This window comes from Bos javanicus, chromosome 18, assembly GCF_032452875.1.
Source record: "Bos javanicus breed banteng chromosome 18, ARS-OSU_banteng_1.0, whole genome shotgun sequence".
Taxonomy (NCBI): domain Eukaryota; kingdom Metazoa; phylum Chordata; class Mammalia; order Artiodactyla; family Bovidae; genus Bos; species Bos javanicus.
The window spans coordinates 52,469,860-52,490,611 of record NC_083885.1 but is presented as its reverse complement, the minus strand read 5'-3'; the positions used below and the strand labels follow the sequence as shown (position 1 = coordinate 52,490,611).

Below are 20,752 nucleotides of genomic sequence, written 5' to 3'. Positions count from 1 at the left end.
TCAGGAAGATCCCCTGGAGGAGGTTATGGCAACCCACTCCAGTATTCTTGCCTGAGAAATTCCATGGACAGAGGAGCCTGGTGGGCTACAGTCCATGGGGTTGCAAGAGCTGCACACGACGTGGCAGCTAAACCACCACCCCCATTTATCTGCTTGGCTGTGCTTGGTTCTAGTTGAGGCATTCAGGGGCTTTAGTTGCGGCGTGTGGGATCTAGTTCCCTGACCAGGGATCCAACCCGGGGCCCCTGCACTGGGAGCTTTAACCACTGGACCACCAGGGCAGTCCCTCTTTGTGGCCCTCTTGATTCAATGTCTTGCCTCCACGCCTTTGTTTCTGTCTCTCATAGTGACGGTTTGGGCAAAACTCTGTTCCTCCCCAGTTTCCACAAAAGACCCCCTTGCACACAGCCACTCGAGGTGTAATAAATTAACTTTAATAAGGTGTTTGGGGCTGGGAACGGACAAGGGGTTTATGTGGCAGCTAGGCAATCAGACTCCCTTTATGGCCCTGCACTATGGAGCCCCACTGGCCTTGTCATGCCCTCAGCCCTCCCGTTTGGCTGGGTCCCATCTCTTCCCCACGCTTCTCTGTTTTGCATTCTCCCATCTGCCCAGATGGAAGCCCACACGTCCTTCTCACTTTCTCTTGCAGAGTGGCTCACGCCCTGCTCTCCGGTTTAGCATTCTGGCCCAAGGTCTCTATGCCTATTTTCTCCAACAGACAGAGGAATTCTGGTGCCTGCCCCCAAGATCACGGACAGTTATAAACATGTCAGTGTATCACAGAAGCTTTTCGTCTTGGGGCTTGGGCTATGTCCATCCAGGTCTGAGGGCAGCCTGTGCTGCACAGCTGTAGCTTCTGATTCTTCAGCATCTATTTTTTCCTCCTTGTTTTGGAAACAACTTCCTGCTTTCCTCGGTGGATGACCAAGGTGTTGTTAACCCCAGCACGCTGGCCACAGATGCTTTCCGGGCACCGCATCAGTTCAGGGCCACCACTTGCTCCTGCTCCTTGGACAGTCCTGGGGCAGCTGAGTTCCGGCCTCTGGTTCTCACCAAGATTCAACTAAATCAGAAATTTAGAAGCTTAAGGCTGGAAGTCAAATTTTATCAAAAAAACCTCTGGTAGTTGCAACATTCTGTGTGGCCCTACTTTGCAGGAAAGGATTAACCTTGTTCAAAAAAAGATGTGGCCCTTTGCCCCTGGTTCCTGTGAAGTAACCTCTTGGCCCTTCTTTGGAATGTCCTGGCTGATAGAAGGCTTTGTTTACCTGGGGCTGTGGGCTATATAGGATAATCTGTGCCGATAGTGTGATTCATGGTGGGGGCATTAGGCCACACAATAATGGCTTGACCTATGTTGGTGCCAGGCTTCCCAGGGGGCGCAGCGGTAAACAATTCACCTGCTAATGCAGGAGATGCAAGAGACACAGGTTCAATCCCTGAGCCGAGAAGATCCCCTGGAAGAGAAAATGGCAACCCACTCCAGCATTCTTTCTTGGAGAATCCCATGGACACTGATGGGGTCGCAAAGAATCAGACATGATTGATCATGCACGCAGTCTTTCTTCAACTCTTTCTATGTTGGTGCCAAGGTCAGCTGCATGGGTGGTCAGCCATGTCTACACGATTGACACCTCTGGAAACCAAGGCTCGGGCGTGCTTTCCTGCTTGGCAACACTCTGTGTGTGCGGTCACGTGTCATCGGGGGGAGAAGTAAGTGCTGTCCACATGACTCCACTGGGACTGAACAACCAGAAGCTTTTGCCGGGACCCTGCCCTGCGTGCCTTTTCACATTGCTGCTCTTGACCTCATCCTTGCAGTGTAGTAAATTATATCCGTGAGTAAACAGCTTTGCTGAGTTCCATAGTCCTTGTAGCGAGTGACTCAACCTGAGGCTGGTCTTGGAGACCCCTGAACTTGCCCTCTGCCTGTGTTGTGAGGCAGAGGGGGCATCCTTGAGGTCTGGCAGGGGAAGGGTGGCCAGTGTCTTTGGAGGGAGACTTCCTCCATTGAGGCAGGGGAGGGAGTCCGCTGGAAGATCCACGTCAACAGCTCTTCTCACCATCCGCTCCACGCTGTCACCTGGTGCCCTCTGTTGATGGATCCTGGGAATTGCTCGCAACAGCTGAATAGCTGACCATCTAGGGAAATACGCAAACTTTAGCCTCTAGTTCAGTTGCTCAGTTGTGTCTAACTCTTTGCAACCCCATGGACTGCAGCACACCAGGCTTCCCTGTCCTTCACTATCTCCTGGAGTCTGCTCAGACTTATGTCCATGATGCCAACCATCTCATCCTCTGTCCTAACTTTAGCCTCAAGCCCTTATAAAAAAAAATTCTTCCTGCCGAAGCCCAGCATGTAGAGAGCTGCAGGCCTGCTCCTTTCCCAACCCTGGAAGCCAGGGCAGCACTCCTCCATGAACGGGGAGGACAGGGGAGATCTGAAAATGCAGATTCCCAGGTTAAGTGCTGCAGGTGCACAGAGGTGCCTGGCCCTTTCTTGGAAACATCCCCGGAGATTAATCTGGGGTTCATGCAGACCCCCACCCCCTGCTCAACTCCACCATGACACTTACCCCATTAGCAGTGGGACTGTACTGGTTCCGACCTGAGGAGACAGGAGGAGAAGTAATCAGAAGTGAATGACAACGCTGAAAAGCACGGGAAGACACACGTGCGTGACCAGGCCCCTTGAATTCTGCTACTGACAGACCAGTCCTGGCTCTGCTATTGACATGGGGGAGTCACGTCCCGAAATGGTTCCTACATTTAAAACCACAGCGGGGGTATAGGCTTCATCTAGTTATGCCTTCAGTTATTAATTATACATAAATATTTATTGAGCATGGGCTCTGGAACCAGATGGAAGAGTTCAAATCCCAGTCCTTTAGGAGCCATGTGACCATGGGCAATTGACTTAACCTCTCTGTGCCTCAGTTTCCTCAACCATCAAACAGGGATTTATTCAGCAAACAGCAAGTGTTTACTTTGTGCCAGATGCACTCTGGGTGCTGGAGATAAAGATGTAAACAAAACAGACAAAAATATCCAGCGTGTGGCTTACAATGTGCCAAATGCTATGGTAAGTACAGGGTCTACACTAACAGGTATGGACATGCCCATTTCACAGATGAGGAAACTGAGTCATAGTAAGGCTTTTGCCCATGGTGACTGCCTGTGGGCTCAGACACAGGCAGTCTGGCTCTGGACGTGATGCATTCAGCAAACATTTCCTCAAACACCTCTTTCGTGCCGACCCAGTGGTGGGTGGTGCTGGGGACACAGCCATGATCGACAGTCTAGCTCTGTGCTCCTGGGTTTCCCAGTCCACTGGAGAGACAGACAAGTCCCCATACCATGATGCCCCTGAGTGGGCAAGGGGTGCGGGTGGGGACACCCAGAGCAGGTGCTTGGTTCATTTCAGGGAAAGATCAGGGAGGGCTCCCTGGAGGAGAGGGCTTCCCACTGGGATGTGAGGAGGCCTTTTTGTTTAGTGGTTGAATGAATAAAACTTTGTAACCAACAGATCTGCCTTCAACTCTTGACTTTCCAGCTGTGTGCCAGCTGGCAGGTAATGTCACCTCTCTGAGCAAATGTTTCCTCATCTGTAAAATGGGCTCACAGGGGGACTGTCTTTACAGGGTGGTTGTGAGCATTCAAGGGGGCTGTGCACAGGAAATGCCTGGAGCAGAGAAAGTGCTCAGCAAAATGTAGCTCTTTTGATTACAGAATTAACTACAGGACTTTGCCAGAGGGAGCCATGGGGAAGGGGGCTCCCGGTAGGGGAACAGCCTTGCAAAGCCCTTGAGCCAGGGATCTGGGCACCTTTTAGAGCTAGGGATTGGGGCAACCCCTCCTTTCAGGGAGCCAGTCCTGAGCAAGGCAGATGAAGGAAAGTGACGGTGAAAGGGTTAAGTGTTATTTTGCACTGCATCCCTTTGGCAGGAGCTTCTCTGTCACCTGGATTGAAAGCCAAAGTCCTTACTGTGGCCTTTCAGGACTTACAGGAGCTGCTCCCACTTTGTAAAAACGAGTCAATGATCCAATGAATAAAACTCCCTGGTCTCAGCGTCCCTGTCTGTCAAACAGGGGAACCTCATGGTGCTGGCATGAAGGTTCAGGGAGAGGTTGCCACATGGAAAGTTTAGTACAGAGCCTGTAGGTTCATAGTAGGTGCTTAATTATGGCGGCTGTAGTGATGTTCATTTACAGCAGGCAGGCAGGGGATATTGTGAAAAAGAGGGGACTCACGGGAGTTTTTGCGCCGGCGGAGATAAATCAGGAGGAACACCAGGAAGACAACAAACAGGATTACCAAGGCCAGGATGATATAGATTGTAGAGCCCTCTTGTGACTTTTCCCTAGGACGTTCTGCCAGAAGAGAAGGAAGCAGAGATTTAAGCTGAGAGACTTCTTGGGGGGTTTCACCTGCCCCCCAAAATATTAGAATTCACTTTTGAAGGAGGCTACCGTTCTGCCTCCCTCAGTCTATATGATTTAGCTGAGCTTCACCCCATCCTCTGGTTCCTAGGATGGGACTTGAGCTTTCTTTTTTTAAAATTTTTTATTATGTGTTGGGGCAGAGCCGATTAACAAATGACGTTGTGTTAATTTCAGGTGAACAGCAAAGGGACTCAGCTATACATATATATGTATCCATTCTCCCCCAAACCCGTCTCCTGCCCAGGCTGCCACATAACATTGAACAGAGTTCCACCTGCTATATAGTAGGTCCTTGTTGGTTATCCATTTTAAATATAGCAGCATGTACAAGCCGGAGGATGGGACTTTGACCTGGGCCTGGCCAATCAGAGCATTCCATTCTCTCTGGCTGCTGCAATTGGTTCATGAGGTGGGATCTAAGTTGAGCCAATGAGAGCCAGCCTTCAGACTCTGGCTAGAGCTATTGAAAGTGGGGTATTCTTTCCCTTGGGATTACTAAACTGGTGGGCTGTGAGCCTATAAACTGCTGGGGATCATCTTACCTTCCTGAGGGGAAAGCCTGCCAGGGAATAAAGCCAGCAAAAGAGAAGCAGAGACAACAGAGGTCAAGAAAAGTTCCTGGGTTACACAGCTGGAGCACTTGGATCTAACCATACCTGAAGGTGAATTTCTAATAAAGTACCATTTTTGCCTGGACTATTTTGAGTTGAGCTTCTATCAATTGCAAATGACAGAGTTCTGTCTAATATACTTGGAAAAGCCTTCCTGAGTCCATTGGGAAGAGGCATTATGCAACTACCCCAGCCTGGGTTTGCAGAGGGGCTGTGTCCAGGTGGCTGTACAGTGGTTCCAACGGTTCAGATGGTGAGTTAACAGACAGTAAAGCTGAGCCCGTTGAACCTTCCATGAAGGGGCTTAGAGAAAGAATGGGAGCTTGGGAGCATTCTTGTGGTTGAGGGACTCCTTTAACCAGGGACCACCTCTAAACCCCTCCCTCAGAGGGAATCCTACTTCGATATCCTCTTTGATATCTATCCTGAGTTCCTCTGTCCTCCCCACCCAGGGGGCTCCTCACCTCTGACCAGGATGGTCACGTTTGCCTGGTTGGTCCCTAGGGCGTTGGTGACAAGGCAGATGAAAGTCACATTGATGGTCTCGTCCACAGTATGAATCAGGAGCTGAGTGCCCTGGACCACAGCAGAGACTGGCAGGGTTCCGTTGGGCCTAGGAGAGACAGATGGGTGAGGAAGTGGTCTCAGTCAGAGGCCTAGAGTAGCTGGTGTTGGGGCACCCACTGTACAGCAGGAATATAGCAACTCTCACGCCGTCTATAATACAAGTTCAGAGCAAGCCGGGAGTTCCCCCAACTCTGCCTCTCACACTCCCATCCACCCTATCAGCAAACCCTGTCTGCCCCACGTTCAAAATCCACACAGATGGACTTGCCTGGTGGTCCAGTGGTTAAGAATCTGCCTGCTAATCAATCCAGGGGATGTGAGCTCGATCCCTGGTTGGGGATCTGGGATCTCACATGCTGAGGGGCAACTAAGCTTGCAAGTCAAAAGTACTGAGCCCAGGCACCTCAGCTAGAGAGCCTGTCTGCTGCAAACCACAGAGTCCATGTACTCTGGAGCCTGCGCACCATGACCAGAGAGAAGCCCACACGCTGCAAGGAAGATCCCGTGTGCAGCAACTAAGACCCAACTCAACCAAAAACAAACGTTAAAAACAAAGTCTCTCCTCTGTCTAGTTACTGTTGCTGTTCAGTTGCTAAGTTGTGTCCCACTCTGCGACCCCGTGGACTGCAGCCCTCCAGGCTCCCCTGTCCTTCACTATCTCCCAGAGTTTGCTCAAATTCATGTCCATTGAGTCAATGATGCTATCTAACCATGTCATCCTCTGCTGCCCTCTTCTCCTCCTGCCCTCAATCTTTCCCAGCATCAGGGTCTTTTCCAATGAGTCAGCCCTTCCCATCAGGTGGCCAAAGTATTGGAGCTTCAGCTGCAGCATCCGTCCTTTCAATGAATATTCAGGATTGATTTCCTATAGGATTGACTGGTTTGATCTCCTTGCAGTCCAAGGGACTCTCAAGAGTCTTTACCAGCACCGCAATTTGAAAGCATCAGTTCTTCAGCCCTCTGTCCAGAGTCCTTCCTTAAAGGAAAAGTCCTGACCATGGGCCCAGGTCCCACACAAGCTGGCCCCCTGATGCACTGATCCATTTGCTCCTGCCTCCATATCCATGGTGGCTGACTTGGTGACCCTGGAATGCTTCAGTTATGTTCCCACCTCAGGTCTTTGCATATGCTGTTCCCTATGCCTGGAATGCCCTTCCCATTGGTACCCACACAGATCACCCTCACTTCCTTCAGTCCTCTACTCAGACATCACCTTTCTGACACCTTCCTTGGTTACCCTCTTTCAACTGTAGCAACCCCCCACCTCCTCTGCAAGATCTTTCCCACAGCATTTATCACCACCTGAAGACTCTTGAGAGTCCCTTGGACTGCAAGGAGATCCAACCAGTCCATTCTGAAGGAGATCAGCCCTGGGATTTCTTTGGAAGGAATGATGCTAAAGCTGAAACTCCAGTACTTTGGCCACCTCATGTGAAGAGTTGAAAGGAGATCTAACCAGTCCATTCTGAAGGAGATCAGCCCTGGGATTTCTTTGGAAGGAATGATGCTAAAGCTGAAACTCCAGTACTTTGGCCACCTCATGTGAAGAGTTGACTCATTGGAAAAAACTCTGATGCAGGGAGGGGTTGGGGGCAGGAGGAGAAGGGGATGACAGAGGATAAGATGGCTGGATGGCATCACTGCCTCGATGGACATGAGTCTGAGTGAACTCCGGGAGTTGGTGATGGACAGGGAGGCCTGGCATGCTGTGATTCATGGGGTCGCAAAGAGTCAGACACCACTGAGTGACTGAACTGAACTGAACTGAACTGACACACTCCATCCTTAAAAATGGTATCTTGTTTATTTTTCTTTAAATTAAAAAATTTTTTTTTAAATTTTGGCCACACCCTAAAGCTTGTGGGATCTTCGTTCCCTGACCTGTGATTGAACTCCAGGGGCCCTTGGCAGGGAAAATGTGGAAACATAACTTATGACCCACCAAGGAATTCTGACATTACCTTGTTTGTCTCTCTCCCCAGATCTGGAGATTTGAGAGGGGGGAATTTGGTTCTTTTTTCATTTACCGAAGCCTGTGGGTGGTGCTAGTGGTAAAGAACCCACTCTTAGGAGTCCTAAGAGGTACAAATTCAGTCCCTGGGTGGGGAAGATCCCCTGGAGGAGAGAATGGCAACCCACTCCAGTATTCTTGCCTGGAGAATCCCACGGACAGAGGAGCCTGGCGAGCTACAGTACATGGAGTCACAAAAAGTCGGACATGACTGAAGTGACTTAGCACGCAGCACATGGGTCAGTAGCATCCGACACACAGTAAGTACTCAAGAAACACTGGTTTAGGGACTTCCCTGGTGGGCCAGTGGCTAAGACTCCACCTTCCCAATTCAGGGGGTCCATGTTCGATCCCTGGTCAGGGAACTAGATCCCACATAGCACAACTAAAACCCAGTGCAGCCAAATAAATAATAAATATTTAAAAAGAACAAAAGAAACACTGGTCTAATGGACAGAGGAGACTGGGGCATGGGTTTGGGTATTCTGCAGAGCTGGCATGGAAAGCTGGCCGTATGGTTTGTGAGCCTGAATTGCATTGCTTTGAGACAGGAAGGTAAAGGCCAGCTGTCAATACCAATCAAAAACCTTCGATTGGCAGCCCCACTGGCCGACCATTGACACATGATTGGCTGTCCACAGAGGTGGACTGCTGGGGATGCCCGCCACCACAACATTTGCATAGTTGAGAACGGGAAAGCACCTCTGTATCCCCAGGTGGGACTGGTTATGTCATCGACAGCCTCATCTGCAACAGAGTCCTAGACCCTCAAAGAAGCAGGTGGTGGGGTTTTGAAATGCATAAATGATGAGGACTGTTGGATAGATGGCAAGAGGGATGGATTGAAGGGGAGGAATGTGATAAACCAAGTCCGGGAAAATGTTAGTGAGAGAATTCACACAGCGGGGTTTTGAATGTTTACTGGAAAATGCTTACAAGACTTCTGTAGGCTTGAAACATTTCCCGATAAAATGCTGGGGGAAAATAGATCTATGTGCCCTGACTTGGAAAGGTGTTCACGAGAGGGACTTCCCTGGTGGCCCAGCAGTTAAGACTCTGCGCTTCCACAGCAAAGGCGCGTGGGTTCCATCCCTGGTCAGGGAACTGAGATCAGATATGCTGTGAGGTGTGGCAAAGACGAAACAAAAACGAAAGAAATGTATTCGTGGACAGAGGAAAGTTTTCAAAATTATACATACAGCACAGTTTCTTTCTTTTTTTTTTAGAAATATTGAAAAAAAGACAGGAAGGATATGTAATAAAGGGTAACAGTGATGCTTCTGGAGATGACTGGGTACAGGACTATAAGAGCTATTTTCTTCTTTTTACTCATAACCATATTGCCTAAAGTTTCTACAGTGCTCATAAGTTATTTTTGTAATAACAAAAACTGGGCCCAATAAAAATTAGGTTAAACCATTTACCCCTTTGCCTTTATCTTTCCCCACTTTTATCCTTGGTCTCAACAGGAATTTGAGGAAGTTTTTTGATTGCTCTGCTCCTCAATCGAGAAAATCAGGAAGGGGCTACTTACCTGTTGGTAGCTTCCAGTGGTTAAGAATCTGCCTTGCAATGAGGGTTTGATCCCTGGAGTTCAGTTGGTAAAGAATTTTGGTAGCTCAGTTGGTAAAGAAAATTTGGTAAAGAATCTGCCTACAATGCTGGAGACCCAGGTTCGATTCCTGGGTTGGGAAGATGCCCTGGAGAAGGAATAGGTTACCCACTCCAGCATTCTTGGGCTTCCCTTGTGGCTCATTTGGTAAAGAATAAGCCCACAATGTGGGAGACATGGGTTCGATCCCTGGGTTGAGAAGATCCCCTGGAGAAGGGAAAGGCTACACACTCGTATTCTGGCCTGGAGAATTCCACGGACTGTATAGTCCACAGGGTCGCAAAGAGTCGGACACGACTGAGCGATTTTCACTTGGGGAACTAAGATCCCACATGCCCTTGGGGCAACTGAGCCTGTGCGCTGTACCTGCTGAGCATGCGCGCCACAACTAGAGAGTCTGTGCGCCACGACAAAGACCCCACGGGCTGCAACTAAACCCGATGCAGCCAAATAAATAGATATTTTAAAAAATGAGAATGGGGATGGGACAGAATTTGCTCTGTAAGAGGTGACTGAGCAGGTTACACAAGGTGGCTGGGGAGGTGGCACAGTCCAGGGCTTAAGAGGATTGGGTTTGGAGCCAGACGCCGACGGGAGAGTCACCTCTATACCCGTGTGCCCGGGCAGATGACCACAGCTCCCGGGCAGATCTTTAACTCAGTCCTGGCGATAGTGCAGACTCTGGCCGGAGCGTGGGGATCACGTGGGGTGCAGGTAAGTACCTGGCACACAGCAGGCACCCCATAAAGAGCAGGTGTGTCAACAAACCTGGACTTTATCACCTCATTAACTCTGTGCATACAAGATATTTTCCTGGGGGCCCACAGTTGACTTCTTGTTTTGTTTTTAACTTTCCTGCCTACATCCCTCCTTCCTCAGACCCAGGAGTCCAGGCCCCCAGCCCCTCCTTCCTCTGACCCTGGAGTCCAGGCCCCCAGCCCCTCCTTCCTCTGACCCAGAAACTCACGTGCTCCAGTTGTAGCCCGTGGGCTCTGGTTTGCTGTGGATGTCACAGTTCAGGGCAACCTCTCTACGGCCGATGTACCAGTTGTCATCATAGCCGGATATGGAGACCTCGGGGGGGTCTGGGGGAAACAGACACACAGGCTCAGAGACAGGGAGCCTTCAAGGGGCTTAAAGATAGCTGGGATTCATGTCACAGCAGGAAGAGGGCTTTGGCAGGTTTGGGGAACAGCTCAAGGTGGAGAGGCCTGGGAGGGGTCTGGGCAATGGGTTCCAGCTTCCGCACCAAAAATAGAAGCCTGGGAGTCCTCAGCAGGGTGCTAGGATGGGGGTCACAGAGAGCACTTCTCAGGACCTGCTTCTCTATTGGTTTTCCCTATAAAGTCAGGTCCTGGCGTGCCTGGGATGTCCTGTGAGAAAAAGCCTCCTTCTGGGTGTTCATAACACATGTGAGCATATTCAAGGCTCTGACAAGTCCTGCAGGAGAGAATCCTGGATGACTGCATTTCAGTCTGTGTGTTACCCAACTCAAATATGATCAACAGGGAAGATTTTTAAAGTCCCCAGGGGGAAGGCCAATGAGACGGGGTGTTTTTGTATGTGTGTTGGGAAGGAGTCAGTTTAGACACCCTCCTCACTCAGATCCAGTTGAGGGGGTTGGGTGTAGACAGTGCAGCAACTGTCAGGCAGGGAGTAGTCAGTCCACACAGTGATAGGAGGACCCAGTCCGTAGATGAGCCAGTGTAGACTACAGTGGGGCAAAGGGGAGTGTAGACTACACAGGGGTGGGGGTGGGGACACTGTAGGCAGTTCTCCAGGATAGCCAGTGTAGACAATGTTGTGGGTCGGTGTGAGAGAGTATCTAGGAGAACCTGAGTAGAAAATGCAGGGTGTCAAGGCAGCAGTGGTCAATTGCCAACTGCCCTCAGCTGGTGGCCTAAAGGAGTGGTGTAGACAGTGAGGGCAATGCTGTCTGGGGCCCACAGGAACCAGTATAGATAATAGTGTGTGTGTATGCTCAGTAGTGTCCAACTCTTTGTGACACCATGAACGGTAGCCCACCAGCTTCCTCTTGTCTGTGGAATTTTCCAAGAATACTGGAGTGGGTTTTCATTTCCTCCTCCAGGGGATCTTCCCGACCCAGGGATCAAACCTGCATCTCCTGCATTGGCAGGCAGATTCTTTACCAGTAGCGCCACCTGGGAAGCCCAGACGGTATTATGGCAGTGTGGGAAACACAGGGGAGTTGGTATCGATGGCGAGGAAGCAGTGTAGCAGTGTGTACGAGGTCAGTGTGGACAGTTGCCCAGGGAAGAGGGTGTAGGCACTGTGTGCGGGCTCAAGAGAGCATATGTGGGGTGTCCGTGTAGACAGCGGCCCCCAGGGAGCAGTGTGAACTGTGGTATAAAAAGCTGGTAGAGTCCTTCCCTAGCAGTCCAGTGTTTAAGACTCAGCGCTTCCATTGCACAGGGCATGGGTTTGATCCCTGGTCAGGGAACTAAGAGGCTTCCCTCGTGGTGCTAGAGGTGAAGAATCCGTCTGCCAATGCAGGAGACATAAGAGCCTCGGGTTCACTCCCTGGATGGGGAAGATCCCCTGGAGAAGGGCATGGCAACCCACTCCAGTATTCTTGCCTGGAGAATCCCATGGACAGAAGACCCTGGTGCAGTCCATGGGGTCGCAAAAAGTTGGACACAACTGAAGTGACAGCATGCACGTAGGCACCGGGAACTAAGATCCCACATACCCTGTGGTATGGCCAAAAGGGGGAAAAAAAAAAAAAAGAAGAAGCTGGTATAGACAATAAAGGACAGGGTTATCTATGGCCCAGGGGAGTCGGTGTAGACGATGTGGGGATGGGTGTAAGGCAATAGTCAGAGAGCCAGCTCTGATGATGAAATGATGTAATGCTGAAAGTGCCCCTCGGAGTCAGTGTAGGGGGAGGGTGGAGACAGCTGTCCAATGGCAGGGGGAGGGTGGAGACAGCTGTCCAATGGCAGGGAGAGGGTGGAGACAGCTGTCCAATGGCAGGGGGAGGGTGGAGACAGCTGTCCAATGGCAGGGGGAAGGTGAAGACAGCTGGCCAGTGGCAGGGGGAGGGTGGAGACAGCTGGCCAATGGCAGGGGGAGGGTGGAGACAGCTAGCCAATGGCAGGGGGAGAGTGGAGACAGTGGCCATTGGCAGGGCGGTGGTGGAGACAGTCTGGCAGCCCCTCCCGCCCTTGCTCACACTTAGACCCACTCACAGGACACAGCCAGGGTCATGGGGAGCACCATGGGCTCCTCCAAGCTCTCGTGCTCCACTCTGCAGGTGACGTTCCTGCCGTCCACCTGGCTGGACGGTGTTAAGATTAAGAGGCTGATGACGGTGACGGTGCCAGGCAGAGGCCCTGGCACCTGGGTGGTATTGGTCTTTTCATCTGAGGACCAGGAGATGCGGGCAGGTGGGTGACCTCCGGTGGAGACACAGCGAGCCACCGGCACAGGGTTCGGGCTGAGCGGGATGTCCAGGGTCTCAACCTTGTTCTGGGGCTGGGCTGAGAAGAGGAGCAAAAGACACGGGTTACGCCTCACCAGCAGTTATGCAACAAACATCTCAGCAGCAGGGGAGTACCGAGATGAGGGTACCGGATGTGGCCATGTTCAAATCCCTGCTCTGGCCCAGTTTCCTTGTCTGTCAACTGGGGATAAGGGGAGGATGACCAGCCATGAGGATTTATAGGTAAAGCTCTTAAAAGGGTACTTGGCAGGTAATACGTCAATATATATAATTATGATTGGTAAGTGAATACGGTGCCTGGCTCTGTGATGGGCAGTACTGAAAACTCAGGAAGGACTGAGACAGCGCCACCCTTGCCTTCTTGGGGTGGACTGTCGGAAGTGAAGACGGATTTCCCCAGACAGAGATGACTCAGACTGGGCAAGGCTGGGATGGGGGATCCCAGAAGGGGTGCCTGAATCTCGGGGATGGTGGTTAATGAGGGCTTCACGGAGGAGGGGAGGGCTGAGCTGTGCTCTGGAGATTCAGACAAGAGTGACTGGCTCAAGGTTCCATAGTCATAAATGACAGAACTGGATCTTCCCACAAGATCTGTCTGACTCTAAAACTACCTTGCCCATTTCTTAATCATTCTGGTGATTCCCAGACCTGGGATTTCATGTGGTTCCTTTTCCCTCAGTACCTGTGTTCTTGTTACCCAAGATTTCTCTTTAATTTGACTCAGCGGTTCTGTTTTACTCTCATCCTAAATCATAAGACCTGAAGTCTTAAGTTTTCTGAAATGATGAGAGATGCCTTTGGTTGGTGGCATGTGTCAGCCACTGTTCCAAGGAATTAACCTTTCATGAGTCATTCATGCAAGGCCCGGGACAGTTCCTGACACAGAAAGTGATAGTGAGCTCCCCTGGTGGCTCAGACGGTAAAGAATCTGCCTGCAATGCAGGGAACCCAGGTTTGATCCCTGCATTGGGAAGACCCCCTGGAGAATGGTGAGTCATTCATACAAGGCCCAGAACAGTTCCTGACACAGAAGCAAAAAAGAAACATGAGCTCTTATTCATCCTGACAGCAATCTCCATTTCACAGATGAGAAAACCAAGGCAAAGAGACTTCATACTCAGTTGCCAAGAGGAAGGCCTGTCATATTTTCTCTGGTACTCATAAAAATGAATGCATGTTTCCATGACAATGCCAAGGGCATTCCCCGCCACCCACCTCGGTTGGAGAAAGCCCTCCACTCCTGGATATCAGAATCTACCCGCCCCCCAGTCTATTTCAACTCTCCCTTTGGCTCAGTGGGTAAAGAACCCGTCTGGAATGCATGAGACACAGGAGACGGTTCGATCCCTGGGCTGGGAAAATGCCCTGGAGCAGGAAATGGCCAACCACTCCAGTACCCTTGCCTGGGAAATCCCATAGGGAAGAGCCTGGCGGGCTACAGTTTATGGGGTCACAAAGAGTCAGACATGACTGAGCACTCACTCACTCACTTCCTCACCAAAGGGAGTAACGATAACTGACCGACTATCCCCAGCCCACAGAGGTCTCTGCTCTAAGCGTTTCACCTGGATGAACTCCTTGGACCTTCAGGATAGCTTTCTGAAGGCAGCACTGTTGTTGCTAAGCCTCTTTTATAGATGAAGAAAGCAGGTTTCAAGATGAATCCACCTGCCCACGCTGGCAGTGGCTTCCCAGCTTCCCAGGCCAGTCTCTGTCCCCACCTACTTCTTGCATCAGCCACTCCCCTCTCTACCACCAGCATCCCCAGATCCTCCAATCCCCTTGCCCACAGTCTCCAAGCTCTTACATCCCAGGACCTTGGACTCTCGTCTGGTCCTTGACCCCCTCCCCCTTCTCATCTCCCCTGCATCCCGTAGGGTCATTGCTCGACCTCCTTTTGTTCCCTCAGAATTTCTCCCTCCCCCCTGGCCCCTTCCCTCTCTTTGCTCACCTCCCTATCCGACTCCACATCCCTCCCTTTCGGCTCCCCCCTCCTCCCGGCTTACCGAGCACACGGAGCTGGGTTCGAGCGCTCTTGTCACCATTAGGGAAGGTGGCGAACTGGCAGGTGTAATTAGCCTCATCTTCCACGCGCAACTCCCGCACAGCCAGTGAGGCGTCCTGCAGCTTCTCGCCGGGCTTGGCGGCCATAAATTCCAACCGGCTGGACTCGTGGAAGCTGGGGCCCTGGGTGGGGTGGAAGACCGCCACGCTGCGGGCGGGCTCTGCCTGTCTCTGCTTTGTCCAGGTCACTTGCGTCACCGTCACGTTGTGTTCCAGGGGGTGCAGTTTGCATGGCAGTGTCACATTTTCTCCCAGGAAACCGGACACCTGGACTGGGGCCAGCACTGTGATTATCTTGGTCCCTGCGGGGGAACACAGGGTGGGTCACATCTGAGTGTCCCTGATCTGGATGGGGTAGGAGGCTCCTGGAGCTTGGAACCCCTTGGGTGTGTGTGTGTTGAGGGGAATGCGGATGCAGAGCACCAATCCTGGTCCAGGGGTGAGGATGAGATGGGGGCTGAACTGGGTCTGCCACTGGGTCCCGCATCGCCCCCCCCCCCCAATTGGGTTGTTATTACCATATATCCTCTATCTCAGCATCATCAATTTTAAAAATCGCGGTCTGTGTTGTGGTTAAAAATTAAATTTGTCTCTTAAACCACTTTAAAACATATACTCCAGTGGCAATTAAGTACATTCACGATGTTGTGCAGAGAGCATCACTATATAGTTCCAAAACTTTTTTGTTACCTCCAGTCATCAATTTTAAAATGCACTGGGATGCTGTTAGAGCATTTCCGATTTAGAGGTATGGGAAGGGGAAGAAGGGGTTCTCAGGTGGCTCAGTGGTAAAGAATCCACCTGCCAATGTAGGAGATGCTGGTTCAATCCCTGGGTGGGGAAGATCCCCTGGAGTAGGAAAAGGCAACCTGCTCCAGTATTCTTGCCTGGAAAATTCCATGGACAGAGGAGCCTAGTAGGCTACAGTTCATGAGGTCACAAAGAGTTGGACACGACTGAGTGACTGAGCATACACCCGCGCGCATGCACATGCGTGCGCGCACACACACACACACATACACACAAGGGGGAAGAAACTCAACATCTTAGGATCCATGAAATAAAGTAGTATTATCCCAGTGCTCCAGCCCCAAGCATCCAGTATCGTGCATCGAACCTGGACTGGCGACTCGTTTCATATATGATATTATACATGTTTCAATGCCATTCTCCCAAATCATCCCCACCCTCTCCCTCTCCCACAGAGTCCAAAAGACTGTTCTACACATCAGTGTCTCTTTTGACCCAGAGGGATGGTACGGGGAGGGAGGAGGGAGGAGGGTTCAGGATGGGGAACACGTGTATACCTGTGGCGGATTCATGTTGATATATGGCAAAACCAATACAATATTGTAAAGTTAAAAAAAAAAATCCTCAAAGAAAAAAAAAAAAGTAGTATTATTACTCTTTGTGGTCTTAGGTTGGGAAAATGTTTGTGGGGGGTCCAAGCATAAGAAAGGAATTGATGGGGCTTCCCTAGTGGTCCAGTAGTTAAGACTTCCAATGAAGGAGGCACAGGTTTGATCCCTGGTCAGGAAGCTAAGATCCCATATACCTTGCAGCCAAAAAGCCAAAACATAAAAGTAAGGCAGGATTGCAACAAATTCAATAAAGACCGTTAAAAAGCATCCACATCCAAAAAAAAAAAAAGTTGTTTTTTTTTTAAAAGAAGGGAGGTGATTATAGCCCCCAGGTTTTGGATCCCCTCAGCTCTCTGCTGTGAGGGCTTCAGGCAGGTTCCTTAACATCTCGGATTCTTTTCTGCTAGTTTGTAAAATAGGAGTAATTACAGTTAACATTCTGGGGTTGCTTACACAGATTAGGAGCTGTTTTGAGTGCTTCACACGTCTCCCAGCATTTAGTCCTTAAGCAGCACCTTGAGGCAAAAGCACCACTGTCGGCCCCACTTTGCAGAGGGGAAATCCAAAGCACAGTCTTCTGCTCCAGGTCACACCGAGGGCAAGTGGCAGAGGTGGGATTTGAACCTGGGCCATCTTCAGTCAAGACTCCTGATCTCTAATCCACAGACTGCATATGAAAATCATTCTCCCTAGAGTCCCTGCACACAGTAGATCCTCAACATGTGTTGACTTATCCACATTGATAAACACAATGCTATGCATCCTTATTAATAATAATAGGGATAAAGAAGAAGGCGAGGAGTTAAGTGCTTTGAATCTCAGTCCTTCCACTCACTAACTGTGGCCTTTGTGCCCGTGGTTTCACTCCCCTGAGCCTCTGTCTCCTCATCCGTAAAATGGGGGTGTTTGTAACTTAAGAGGGAGTTGGAAGGACTAAATGATGAAATTTATGTAAAGATATATGCCAAGCACTCTATACCGGTGAACATTATAATTATTGCTATGAGGAAGAGGAGGTCAGGACATAGTGGACTGGGGGGCTTGGAGCAAGGTGTGTGGAGGGAGGACACGGTCTGGACACGAGGGGATTGAGTGGTGAGCTGAGCACACTAGTCTCGGATCGAATGCCAGCTCTACCATGGATGTGCTGTGCAGCTCTGGGCAAGTGTGTCTCCTTCTCTGATGGTAAGACCTCTGTGAGGATGACATTGGGTGAAGTGGCCTTTCTCTAGGCTTACACCCTGTGCCATAGCCAGGGCCAAGTTCCACTGAATGCCAGGCCCCTGAGCTGCTCCCTTGGGCCAATCCTCCTCCAACCCCCTCCAAGGTCCATGAGATCCACACTTCTAGCACTAGGATTTTCACCCTCATTAGACAGAGGGGTCAAGTGAGCCTTGCATGGTCAAGCTATCTGCCTGGGTAAACCAGAAAGCTAGGGGGCAGAGCCTGGGTTGAGACCTTTTCAGAAATGAGGAGACTCTGGTTTCCTCAAGTCTGTGTTCAGTATTATTACTGTTCATGTGAATCATCACAGTCATTATTGTTTTTCTTCAGTGCATCTAGCTCAGGGTGTTTCCAAGACACCATTTTACAAGGTAGGTGGCATTCCATTCTCCCCTCCTTCCTCCTCCCAGCCCCCAACAGACATTTCAGGGAAACAGGGAGGCATTAAATGCCAAAAGCTATTTTCAACTCACCGCTGTCTGACATCAGAGCTATACTGCCAGCAGGCGGAACGCGGCCCATACTAGGCACTCAACACACGTGCGTGGGGTGAATGCGTGAATGAATGAATGGCCGCGGCCTAGAGCCGGCCGCGGACTAGAGCCAGACGCGGTCGAAGGGGAACGAGAGAACAGGGTTGTCTGCCGCTGCCCTCCTCCCCGTCATCAAGCATCCTCGGTGGGCTGGGGAGAAGGGTGCGCTGGTATAGCGAGCAGGTGCGCGGGTGTGTTGCCTGGGCAGGTGTGGCACGGAGAAAGTTCACCTTCCGCTTTATTTTTCCCCGGAGGCCTGCCCGCCCTGCCCTTCAGAAATCTCCCGAAGTCCGGCGGTTTTCGGGGAAGCTATCAGGAGAATCTGGCCCAGGCCCGGCGTGGCCGCACCACTGGGGCGGAGGGGAGCGGGCGCGCTGGCGCGCGGCGAAGGGCGGCGAGCAACTCAGGGTGGGGCGAGCGCCCTGGCCGGTGGGGAGGGAGAGGGGGAACGGGGGCCGCCCGATCGCGCGGGGTCACTCACCGGCTCCCAGGGTCGTCCAGAACAAAAACAGCAGGAACTGCAGCAGCCGCCGCCGAGTGAAGACAAAAGCAGGGGCCATGCCGGCTTCCTCCCGGCGCCCCTGGGCAGAGCGCGCCCGGCCTTCTTCACTTGAGCCGGGCGTCCGCTCGCTCTGCCAGCCGCTTGGGCGCGGCTCGTGCTGATTCCGCACCTTCTGCGCAGGAATCCCGACGTCACTCAGCCGCCGCAGCCTCCGGGAGGACCTCCTCGGACTAGCAGCGAGGAAGAAGTAGAAATGCGCGCCCTCCAGGTACCCGTCTGGCTCCTCCGACGCCCCCGGAGGCGCCGGGTACTGCCCCTCCCTCCGCCCCTTTGCTACACTCTACTGACGTCACGTACAACGGTGACTTCGCTAGGACATGGGTTCGGATGTGTCGTTGTTTCAGTCGCTGAGTCGTGTCCTACTCTTGGTGACCCCACGGACTGTGGCCCGCCAGGCTCCTCTCTGTCCATGGGATTTCCCAGGCAAGAAATACTGTGGCGAGTAGACATTTCTTTCTCCAAGGGATCTTCCCCACCGGGGGATCCAGCTGGGGTTTCCTCCTGCACTGCAGGCAGGTTCTTTACCGCTGAGCCCCGAGGAAACTGAGGCGCTGGCAAAGAGGTTCAGCGACTTTCTAAAGTTCAGGATTGGCGAGGGACAGAGCGGGGATTTGAGTCTATCATGGGGACAGATCCTGAGTTCCTAACCCCTAAAGCTGCCACCCCTGGGGTCATATTGGGCAAGTTGCTTCTCCTTGGACTTTGGCCAGTTCGGAGAGTTCTGCTTCCTGCTGACCCCTCTGCCTTGGTCCCGGAGCCCACTCCTGGCACACAGCCGTGGGTGGGCCGTTCTGATGCTGGGCGTCTCTCACTCTGCATGTATGTAGGTGAATTTCTGAATGGAAATGTGGAAGCTGGTCTCTGGAAAATCTCTGAATTTTCTGGCACTCTTGTTCAGGGTCTGTGAGTAATTTCCAAATTGGGAAACTGGCTGTTGCTTTGTTCCTCCCCTGAACTGTGATGTCACCTCTGGGGTTCCCCCTCCTCCCAGGGCTCCCAGTTTCGGCTACTGTGGTTTCAATAGCCACTTCTCTGACTCTGGATGGTCAGCGGCTGCCCCCTGCCCTCACCAATGTTTGGATGTCATATTTGGGGCCCAAGTCACCCCACTTTCTGTCTTCTCCCCACTGGACATCTGACTTCCTGGCAACAAGAGTGGGGCCTCTGCTTCAAATCAGACCATTAGAACCTTGGTCCTAAACAATTCATGCAATGGGGATACTAGAGGCTCTGTTATTGAAGCTGAAAAGTGGGGTCAAGGCAGGGCTGAGGGTCAGGGATGGGGTGAAGGTTAGGGATGAAGTCAAAGATGGGGTCAAAAAAGGGAGGGCCTTGGGGATAGGGTTAGGATGTGGTGAGGGTCAGTAGGAGGGGAAGGTCCTTTGGTGGCTGGTATTCCCAGGGAAAAACCCTTTGAGTCGCTAAATACTTGGGAAGGCCAAAAGCTCCAGGCTGTCAAAATCTTCGAATTAAATAAAATGTCCTGGACTTCCCTGGTGGGCATTGCAACCTCCAGTATTCTTGCCTGGAGAATCCCATGGACAGAGAAGCCTGGTGGGCTATGGTCCATAGCGTCGCAAAGAGTCAGGCACGACTGAGGCGACTTAGCACACACACAGTGGATGAGAATCCTCCTGCCAGTGCAAGAGATACGGGTTTGAGCCTGTGGGAAGATTCCACAGGCCTCGGAGCATGCTGGCCACAACGTGCGAGCCTGTGCTCTAGAGCCCATGAGCAGAAGCTGCTGAGCCCACACCACACGATTACTGAAGCCCATGCTCCTAGAGCCTGTGCTCTGCAACAAGAGAAGCCCTGTCTAGTCCCAACTACAGGAAGCCTGTGTGCAGCAATGAAGACCCAGCGCAACCAAAATAAAATAAATTAATCAAATAAAATATCTTGTTGCAGGTCTGGATATGGCTAAGGCAAGGACATGATGGAGAGAGATGGATGCCAGCTGGAATGGGTGGGTGGAGTTAAGGAGTTGTCTAGTTCCTGATAGCCCCCGACTACAGACCCTTTCCACCTCTGAGCCCTGAGAGTGGTCTGGAGTCCCATTGAAACCACCCTCCTCTGGCTCTCGAAGCTCCCTGGGCTCTCCCACCACGGCCCTTGGCTCTTTATTAATTCAACCAATACATGTTGATTGAGCACCTACTGTGTATTTGGCCCTGTCCCAGGTGAACACATATTGTATTTCTATGAATTATACACTGTATTCTTAACAATAAAGTAAGCTAGACAAAAGGAAATATTATTAAGAAAATCATAGGGGACTTCCCTGGAAGGCAATGGCAC

General features: G+C 51.4%; 1 protein-coding gene and 1 long non-coding RNA gene across 4 annotated transcripts in view; one reads left to right on the top strand and one right to left on the bottom strand.

Annotated features, from left to right (window-relative positions):
• Positions 1-412: 412 nt before the first annotated feature.
• PVR (PVR cell adhesion molecule) lies at positions 413-18,725 on the bottom strand. 3 transcript variants are annotated; one of them, XM_061388584.1, is made up of 8 exons: positions 18,374-18,725; positions 14,717-15,076; positions 12,457-12,747; positions 10,215-10,332; positions 5,522-5,670; positions 4,255-4,374; positions 2,580-2,611; positions 413-2,145 (listed from the first exon to the last, which is right to left on the bottom strand). In XM_061388584.1, exons 1-8 carry the CDS (start codon positions 18,450-18,452, stop codon positions 2,083-2,085), a joined length of 1,212 nt encoding a protein of 403 aa, XP_061244568.1. In that variant the 5' UTR covers positions 18,453-18,725; the 3' UTR covers positions 413-2,082. The 3 variants fall into 3 exon arrangements, with proteins under 3 accessions (XP_061244568.1, XP_061244566.1, XP_061244567.1); XM_061388582.1 differs by lacking the exon at positions 4,255-4,374 and having other exon boundaries at positions 18,374-18,718; XM_061388583.1 differs by lacking the exons at positions 413-2,145; positions 2,580-2,611; positions 4,255-4,374 and adding an exon at positions 4,381-5,005 and having other exon boundaries at positions 18,374-18,718.
• Positions 18,574-20,752, top strand: part of LOC133230737 (uncharacterized) — a 24,004-nt gene continuing 21,825 nt past the window's right edge. Inside the window, exon 1 of the long non-coding RNA XR_009730953.1 lies at positions 18,574-18,662. This is a non-coding gene — a long non-coding RNA (uncharacterized LOC133230737). The remainder of the gene's footprint in view (positions 18,663-20,752) is intronic.